Source organism: Corylus avellana, chromosome ca3, assembly GCF_901000735.1.
Source record: "Corylus avellana chromosome ca3, CavTom2PMs-1.0".
Lineage (NCBI taxonomy): Eukaryota > Viridiplantae > Streptophyta > Magnoliopsida > Fagales > Betulaceae > Corylus > Corylus avellana.
The window spans coordinates 7,495,877-7,505,885 of NC_081543.1; the positions used below are offsets into that span (position 1 = coordinate 7,495,877).

A 10,009-nucleotide genomic window follows, 5' to 3' on the forward strand; every position below is an offset into this window, starting at 1 on the left:
GAAGGGTAAAATACCAGTTGGCCTTCAAACCCAACAAACCATCCACAGCCGCCTTCATCGATTTCAATTTTATAGTCGGAGTTTCTTCTCATCAAGTTTTTTGTTCCTTTACAACCAAATAAATACATATAAATTGCCCATTTGTCCAGGCTAATTTAAGCATTAATGACTCTTAACTGATTCAAGTCCACTGACATTTGGCGCCACGGTAATCACAACCCTCCGCCGCAGGCACTGGCTTTTTGCCAAGCAACTGAATTATTTGTCATATAGGATTTCAAAGAAGTTGCAAATAACTATTATCATACTACAGACTGAATTACACAAGATGAGAATATTTCAATATTGTATAGGGCATCTAGTGGTCTCTTGAAATGATCGAGTGTAGATTATTGTAATTTTGCCAAGTAGAGCAACAATAAACCTACAAATGACCATATTCTTATCCATCCTGTGGGCTCACAGCTTGCTGGTTGGAACTCCTACTGGTTTCTCTCTAGACCTCTTTTCTACTGCACGTGAAAGCTGCTTTACTGCCTCCTTTGGTAGATGGCGAGGCCGGCTTAGCCAAAGTCCTCCATCAACAGGAATGGTGCTTCCATTGATGTATTTACCTACAAATATTATATGAATGAGTAATCCAGGTAAAAATAAAGGATAGGTAACAAATAAGGGTAAAAACATCGTAGTACAGGTAACAAATAATTGGCAAAAATTAGTACATATTATGTCCTGGTGCCACATTAAATTCAATAGACATTCTTGTAAGACAAACACAAACACCAACCAAATTCGCAGCATCAGTAAGCAAATTATATAACAGCAGAGCATTGCACTATAACAAATTAGAGGCTACAGTAAACCCATCTACTGCGCTGTGCTTTATTTCTTTTCCCATATTTCTAGGACTTTCAAGATGTCAACACATATGCTATAATGGACTTTCAAGTTCCATTAGCAGAATCAAGATTACTCTAGGAATTTCGCATTCTCAATATCCTTTGCATGATGGATTTGCTAAACAGGACAATCTCTTTCTCTAACAACTATGTTTGCTTATCCTGATTTTGATTATATAAAAGAGAAACTGCAAACAAAGCCATGCAAATTAGGAATTTAGACAAAGTTCATGCTTCCCAATTGTTATGCAACCAAAATAAATCAGAACCAAGTAGTGGGCCAAGGAACAGAATATAGGAACTGTATATATTCAAAACAATCAGAGATATAACTGGACCGGACTTCACATTCAGCAACTACCAATAGCCCCTGAAACCAAAAATATAGCATGGCAGAGGACAGATCCATGCTCCCAGAATCAGCACCGAAAACTCTATGAATCATTTACACTTACACACACATATATATTGATAATTACATAATAACAAAACAGAGCTTTGAGATAGATAATTGCACGAGTGAAATAAGGTTAAAAACCTGCATCTGAAACAAGGTAGAGAGCGGTCATAGCGATATCCCATTTCTCCCCTAGTTTATACAAAGGCATGTACTCTCTTGCTTTGCTATTTATCTCATCAGGAACAAGTTTACTCATGCCAGGAGTATCACCAATGGGACCTGGTGCAATCCCATTGACTCTAATATCATAGTCAGTCCCCCACTCCAGTGCCAAGTTTCTTGTAGTGGCATCCACAGCAGCCTGTTGGAAACAAAATATTTTGAAGAAGTTAAACACCGGTCCGATACATGTAACTTCTAGAAAACTATGCTACAAACCTTTGCTGCAGATACATGGATTTGATACCAAGATGCCGAGTAATGCAAAGTAGCGCTAAGGCTCAAAATTGTTCCACCACCAGATGAGCCCCTTCCTGGCCCGCCTTTCTTGAGATACTTAAGTGCTTCATGGCACATTGTAAATGTACCAACAGAATCAATATCCATAACTGCAGGTAATGGTTAAAACCAATAACACATTAGTTCAAAACCTCAATAGAGCCTATATCTTGAAAAGCATGTTTAAAGGGTTAATCACTATGCAAAAAAAAATCCTCGATTTTTTTTTTTAAATTTATTTATTTATTATTTTTTTTTTTATGATGAGGAATCCCTTCAAGGCAGGGCTACTTCATGTACTCACTCCTGTTGGGTAAAACTTGGACCCGTGTAAAGTGCCCCCTTCACATGAACCGGGCAATACTCCGGCTTCGACGACGGACTAGCCCCAAGGAATTGTTTTCATCCAAGGAGATTCAAAACTTAGACCGAATAGAAATGTCACTAAGACCAAGGCCCTTACCACTTGAGCCAACCCTTTGGGATTAAAAATCAATTGTCTCAACTATCACATGATTAGAGAAAATCTCAAGTCGGGGACTCAAGTAATCATGCATGTCTTAGGACGCTGAGTTATTTAATAACAGAATACATTTCTTGATTGTTCTTTTCTTAATGATTTTTTTTTATAAGAACTTCACTGAAAAAATTTAAGATGTTTGTCAGAGCTAAAAGAGTAAAATCACTCGATTGTATTCTCAAATCTTCAAATGACAACATAGATTTTAGGACACACCCATAAAATCCAACTTTCATATAATTTTTTATAATTCTTTATTTTCTTCTTTTTACAATCTAATGTTCTCTAGAATACTCAATTCTCAAGCCAGAGTAAATTTGACATCAACAGCTCCCAAGGTAAAGTACTTCTCATGACATTAAGTTCAAATATTCAGGACCAAAAAAAAGCTCTTCCACCTATTGAAAATAGACTTCAAATTTGAAGCATTTGCAACATAAGGTGAAATTAGCTCTATAGCATTTCCCATGATTTGCATAAAATCAATACAAGAAGAATTTTGATGGCAATGTCTATAATCAAGTCACCAAAAGAATTAAAAAAGGATTGAACCATATACTCACTACTTATATAAGCTAGGACATACAACCTGTTCTAAATCCATTAGGTGACAAATCCTCTGCTGACACAAGAAAATTTCCAGCTGCGCCATTCACAAGAATGTCAAGCCTGCCAAAGTGATTGAAGGTTGAGTCCACAACTCTTTTGGCATCTTCCTGCTTGCGAACATCCCCCTCAAAGCCAACAGCCTCCAGAAAAATACAAAATGTATAAGATTCTGATCTACATAATAAATCAAAAATTTGAAAATCAAATAAAAGGGATGCCTATCATAAATTATATCAACCAAGTCCTGAACATTGCTTAAAAACAAACCAACTGAACAGAATCAAACAAATAACGGAGTTCTGGACTCTTAGCAGGTTCACTGAACCATATGTTTATGTTATCAAGAAACTTGGTGGGACCTTAGTCAAACTAGGCAATCCGATGCAGTTTAACTGGTGAATTGACCACCTCTCGTGCTTGCAACCCAAAAGTTTTTCCTTTAAAAAGAAGTAGCAATTCATGTCACTGAATCAAACACAAAACTGACCACCAGTTAAAACAAGTTGAATAAAACTATCTTCCGCCAAAGTTGCTGCTTAGCATAATGATGCTATGCTGTCCATAGATCAAAATATTTTATGGATGGGTAAGCTTTCATACATCCGCATCATTTTAACAAATGATCCCGAATCTTAAATGTATGGGTTAAAGAACATGACCAGTTATACCAACAAAATTAGCAAAAGATTGTCAGTCATACAAGCAACAAGTGAGTCGATCCAATCAGTGAATTCTTAAGATCCCTTTCGGGAGGTGTTTGTTCTTTTGTTTTCTTTCCCAAGTGACTTTGAGTAAATAATTAACATAGATAATTCTAAAAGTGCAATGGATTAAATAGTCATTTTTACCTGCTTTGTATGTGCCTAAGAAAACTGGCAGATGCCTTGTTAGTACACGTGATAATCCTAAGATCACATGGCAGATACTTAATTGTCATGTAACAAGGAGATGAGGGTGTTGCACGCAAAAGAGCATTACATCATGGAACTCGTTTCTCTCCACAGAAACTATAAACAGTAAGTAGAAGGTCATCACTTCTTATCTCTTTGAGATGAAACTTTAATATTTTCCCTAGGGTCAACTAAGCATCCATGAGCATGGTAAAGAGGAGTAATTCTATATATCATCATTTTATTCCAAAGCTATGTGGTGTGTTCCCCAAAGCATATGTTGCATGAAACAAGTTCCCCAACAAAAAACCTATTTTCACACCACATCAGCTTTGGGGATAAAAGATGTATAAAATATGGTATATCACATTACTCGTTAAAGATGAAGATGGTATGTAAAATTTAAATTCACATTACGCAGCACGGACATGGGACCTCAATGTTCAGACGAAAACAGGAATTCAGAAGAATTAATCTAGACCCCGATCGGCATTCGTGTCAAATGGGAAATAAACTCAACTTATTTCCCTTTTCTCACTTTTCTCACCAGCCAAACAGAATCATAGCCGAGAAACCACTCTTTCTTATCGTTTGATCGATTTTCTTCATCAGCCAAACAAACCCATAACAGAGAAAAAGAAATTAAAGAACCCAGATGCAAGAAAATCATCCCAGGGAAATTCGAAGCGAGAAAGTAAAATTGGAGGAGACTAAGTAGGAAGGAAACAAAGAGAGCACCGGAATTCCAAGAGAACGGAGAGCAGAGACAGCAGAGTCGAGGACTTGCTTGCGTCGACCCATGATGGCAATTGAAGCTCCATGTTTACCAAACTGCGCTGAAATCTCGAACCCAATTCCCGAGCCACCTCCAGTTATTAAAGCCACCTTCCCTTTCAGTATCTCCGCCTTGAACGGTGACTCCATCCCTCTCTCTCTCTGTCTCTCTTTCTCTCCTCCTGTCTCAGAGTCTGGCTAAAAATAAAAAATAAAAATAATGATTAAAAGTAAAAAATTTTGTTGCGTATAATAACAGCAGCTCATTATGTCATCATCAACAGATTATTCTTTCTTATATTGCATACGTGTATATAAGTTAGTTTAGTTTGTTATATTAGCTAGTTAGTTATATAAGTTAGAACCGTTATGTTGTTGGTATATACTCTGTTATTTGAGTTGTAAAGCAGAATATATAAACTCATGTATCACTTCAATTTCTTTCTTTCTTTACAATTTGATATGGTATCAAAGCTTTTCACTTTGTGAAAATTCAATTCATCAATGTCTATCCCAGTTTCATCAATTCCAATTTCCTCGATTCCTGAAGCCATTCCCATTTCTTCTTCCCATTCATTACATTTCTCTCTCAATGATAATCCCTCCAGTCATTACTATCTGCATAATGGTGATAATCCAGGGCTATTATTGGTTCCTCAACCATTAAATGGTGAGAATTATAACATTTGGAGCCGATCCATGACCATGGCTCTTTCTGCGAAGAACAAGTTGCAGTTTGTTGATGGAACTCCTCCTCACTCATCCACTCTCAATGAATCTGAGTTTAGAGCCTGGAAGAGGTGCAATGATACAATATCTTCATGGATTATTAACACTGTATCGAAGAACATTGCTACCAGTATAATCTACATCAACAAGTGCCAGGATATGTGGCTGAGTCTGAAGGAAAGATTCTCACAGAAAAACGGATCACAAGCCTTTCAACTTCAGAAAGCTATCTCCAGCTTATCGCAGGATAACATGTTTGTAAGCTCTTACTTTATTCGTCTCAAATCCCTTCGTGATGAATTCAGCAACTATAAGTCTTTTTCTCCATGTACTTGTGTTCCTGCATGTTCTTGTGGTAGCTTGAAATCTGTCCAAACATTTTTTGATCAACAGTATGTTTTTCAATTTTTAATGGGGCTCAATGAGTCTTTTGCTCACATCAGAGGTCAAATTCTCTTGATGGATCCACTTCCTCCAATTAATAAAGTGTTTTCACTAGTTGTTCAAGAAGAAAGTCAAAGACAAATCTTCATAGGATCCATGACTTCAAACCCTGCAGCCTTGATAACCAAATCTGTCCCCACACAGCAGAATAGGTTTCCTAAGTAGATGACTCGAAGGGAAAAACCAGTATGTACTCATTGTGGCATTTCTGGACATATCATGGATAAATGTTACAAGTTACATGGCTTCCCCCCTGGATTCAAATTCACAAAGAGGCCTTATTTTTTCCCAAGCTCAAGTGTAAACTATGCTGCTCAAACTCATGGAGAACATTTTTCTGCAACTCCACAAGTTCCTCAGCTGCCAATTACAGTAGAACAGTGTCAAAAGCTTCTGGAATTCTTGCAGACAAATCCTCATCAAGCTTCCGCCAATCAAGTAGGTTCTTTACCTGCTCCTCAAGACCACCTTTTCTCTCAAGGTTCAGGTAACACTCATGCTTTCAGTATTCAGCATTCTATTTTTCATTCAAACCTCAACTTACCTAAACTCAAACCAAATCCGACAGATACTCCTTGGATCATTGATACAGGAGCTACTGATCACATGGTTAATTGTGTTTCTTTGTTTACAACAATTACATCTACTATATCCACATCTGTCAAACTACCTAATGGTGACTTAGTTCCTGTTACACACATAGGCACGGTTAGAATTTCAGATCATTTCATCTTGACCAATGTCTTATGTGTACCATCTTTTTCATGCAATCTCCTTTTTGTAACAAAGCTCATCAAACATCTTGGTTGCTGCCTCATCTTTATTAACTCTTATTGTTTCATACAGAATCTAATCACTTGGAAAACGATTGGAGTGGGTGAGGAAAAAGAAGGGTTGTTCCATTTGATTCAACCTGCAAGCAAGCTTTCATCAAACCATGGTGTTAATTATGCTATTCTCAAAACTCCTTCAACAGACATATGGCATTTTAGGCTAGGTCATTTGTCTAATTCTAGAATAAACATGTTGCACACTTTAGTTCCTTTCATTTCTGTTGATTCAAATACAATCTGTAATATTTGTCCCTTGGCAAAACAGAAAAAGCTTCCTTTTCCTATTAGTAATAAAACTTCAAAGGCTCCTTTTGATCTTATTCATGTTGACATTTGGGGTCCCTTTTCTCAGCAATCCACAAATGGATCACATTATTTTCTTACTATTGTGGATGACTTTAGTAGATATACTTGGGTTCATCTTATGCATCAAAAGTCCCAAGCTAGAGTTTTTATTCAATCTTTCTTCAAACTTGTAGCAACTCAGTTTAATCTCAAGATAAAAATCTTGAGATCAGATAATGGTGCAGAATTTCAAATGGAAAATTTTTTATCTTCTCAAGGAACTCTACATCAACTCAGTTGTGTAGAGACACCTCAACAAAATTCCGTTGTTGAAAGAAAACACCAACATTTACTCAATGTTGCTAGGGCTTTAAGGTTTCAATCTCATTTACCTCTTTCTTTTTGGGCAGATTGTGTTTTAACAGCAGCTCATTTCATCAACAGAATTCCATCTCCTTTGTTGTCTAATAAATCTCCATTTGAATTGTTGTTTTCTGAGCTTCCTTCTTATTCTCATCTAAAAGTCTTTGGTTGTCTAGCTTTTGCCTCCACCTTATCTAGAGATAGACACAAATTCCATCCTAGAGCTACTGCATGTGTTTTTCTAGGTTACCCTCATGGTATGAAAGGATATAAACTTTTAAACATTCATACCAATTCTGTTTTTATATCTAGAAATGTGGTCTTTCATGAACATGTTTTTCCTTTTGCATCAAAAGAATTTTCTTTCCATTCAGATGTTCAATCAAATAATGCAATCAATAATTCTCCTTGGTTCAATAATCTTCCCTATATCAGTGATGATACTTGTCATCATTCATCTCCTATTGCAGAAGATCAGTTGCATGATGATTACTCCACTCATGACATAGTTTCTCATGATTCTCATAATCATCATCTATCTTCTCCCAACATTAATCATCAATCAGATTCTATAGCAGAATCATCTATCATTCCCACCAAAACTCTTAGGAAATCAAGCCGCACCAGGCAAGCTCCTAGCTACTTGCAGAATTATCATTGCCAACTTGCTTCTTCCAATACCACTTCATCTAATTCTATGGTTGGAATTTTTTATGACACTATAATTAATAATGATAATGCAGGTATCCCATATTCCCTTTCTTCTGTTTTGACCTATGATCATCTTTCCCCTTCTCATAAAGCATTCAGTTTATCTCTTATTTCCCACAAAGAACCAAAATTTTTTCATCAAGCTGTCAAGTTACCTGAATGGCGTGAAGCTATGCAGGCAGAACTTGATGCTTTGCAAGCAAACAATACATGGGTGTTAACCTCTCTACCCCCCGGTAAGAAAGCTATTGGTTGTAAGTGGGTGTATAAAACCAAGCTCAAGGCTAATGGCCAGTATAGAGAGACACAAGGCTAGGTTAGTGGCAAAAGGGTATACTCAGAGTGAGGGTTTAGATTATCATGAAACATTTTCCCTCTGTTGCCAAACTTACTACTGTTAGATGTCTTTTAGCTATTGCAGCAGCTAACAATTGGTTCCTTCACCAATTGGATGTCAACAATGCCTTTCTCCATGGAGATCTTGATGAAGAGGTGTATATGACTGTTCCACCTGGTTTTTCCATCAAGGGGGAGTCACAGGTGTGTAGATTGACAAAATCTCTATATGGTTTGAAGCAGGCCTCTCGTCAGTGGTTTTCTAAGTTCTCCAATACACTGGTTGCTCAAGGCTTCATTCAGTCTAAAGCTGATTATAGTCTTTTCACTAGAAATGAGGGTTCAGTTTTTATTGCCCTTTTGGTTTATGTAGATGATATTGTCTTGGCTAGTAACAACTCTGCAGCCATCAACCAGTTTACTTCTTCTCTCAATGAGAAATTTAAACTTAAAGACTTGGGGAAGTTGAAGTTTTTTCTTGGCTTAGAGGTAGCTAGATCAGATAAAGGAATCTCTTTATCTCAAAGGAAGTATGCATTGGAGATCCTTGAAGATTCTGGTTTATTGGCTTCTAAACCATCTAAATTTCCTATGGAACAGAACCTCAAAATTTCTAAGGATGCTGGTTCCTTATTGGCAGATCCAACTAGCTACAGACGTCTCATTGGCAGATTGATTTATCTCACAATCACACGTCCTGATTTAGCTTATGTGGTTCATACCCTCAATCAGTTCATGGATCAACCCCGGCAACCTCATTTAGATGCTGCTCAAAGGATGTTAAGGTACCTAAAGGCTTCTCCTGGTCAAGGGTTATTCTTTCCTTCTTCGTCAGATTTTCAGGTAAAAGCCTTTTGTGATGCTGATTGGGCTGGTTGCTTGGACACTCGAAGGTCTATCACTGGTTATTGTATTTTTATTGGTGATGCTTTAGTCTCATGGAAGTCCAAGAAACAACAGACGGTTTCCAGATCATCTGCTGAGTCTGAGTATAGGGCTATGGCATCCACTTGCTGTGAGGTTACCTGGTTATTCAGCTTACTCAAGGATTTACAAGTTCTTCATCCACAGCCTGCAGCTCTTTTCTGTGATAGCAAGGCTGCAATTCATATTGCAGCTAATCCAGTGTACCATGAACGCACCAAGCACATAGAAATCGACTGTCACCTTGTCAGGGAAAAGATTCAACAAGGTGTTATACATACTTTGCATGTTTCTTCTGCTGCCAACTTAGCTGATATATTTACCAAACCTCTTGGTTTTGCACAATTTAGTGCTTTGCTGTCCAAGATGAACATACTCAATATTTTTCATCTTGAGGGGGAGTAACAGAAGCTCATTATCTCATCATCAACAGATTATTCTTCCTTATATTGCATACGTGTATATAAGTTAGTTTAGTTTGTTATATCAGCTAGTTAGTTATATAAGTTGGAACCGTTATGTTGTTAGTATATACTCTGTTATTTGAGTTGTAAAACAGAATATATAAACTCATGCATCACTTTGTATTCTTGAAGGTTAATGAGATCAGTTTTATCTTCAATTTCTTTCTTTCTTTACAATTTGATATATAATGAAAAAAGTGGTATCATCAGTTGTGTATCTAAACCTGTGCTTGTTTCAATCGCTTGAAGTGCCACAAATTTCCAACAAACAAATCATAGCTAGACTCAAACAGTCAAACACTTGCTTGGGCTACCCCCACATTTGGGATG

The 10,009-nt window shown here is 37.1% G+C and overlaps 2 protein-coding genes across 2 annotated transcripts; one reads left to right on the forward strand and one right to left on the reverse strand.

Moving 5' to 3' along the window:
- Positions 1 to 121: 121 nt before the first annotated feature.
- LOC132175934 (peroxisomal 2,4-dienoyl-CoA reductase [(3E)-enoyl-CoA-producing]) lies at positions 122 to 4,804 on the reverse strand. Its single transcript, XM_059588031.1, has 5 exons — positions 4,555 to 4,804; positions 2,907 to 3,066; positions 1,738 to 1,907; positions 1,438 to 1,660; positions 122 to 614 (listed from the first exon to the last, which is right to left on the reverse strand). Exons 1-5 carry the CDS (start codon positions 4,738 to 4,740, stop codon positions 460 to 462), a joined length of 894 nt encoding a protein of 297 aa, XP_059444014.1. The 5' UTR covers positions 4,741 to 4,804; the 3' UTR covers positions 122 to 459.
- Positions 4,805 to 8,315: 3,511 nt separating this feature from the next.
- On the forward strand, positions 8,316 to 9,620 carry LOC132174019 (uncharacterized mitochondrial protein AtMg00810-like). Its single transcript, XM_059585733.1, has one exon. It carries the CDS (start codon positions 8,316 to 8,318, stop codon positions 9,618 to 9,620), a length of 1,305 nt encoding a protein of 434 aa, XP_059441716.1.
- The last annotated feature ends 389 nt before the right edge of the window (positions 9,621 to 10,009 follow it).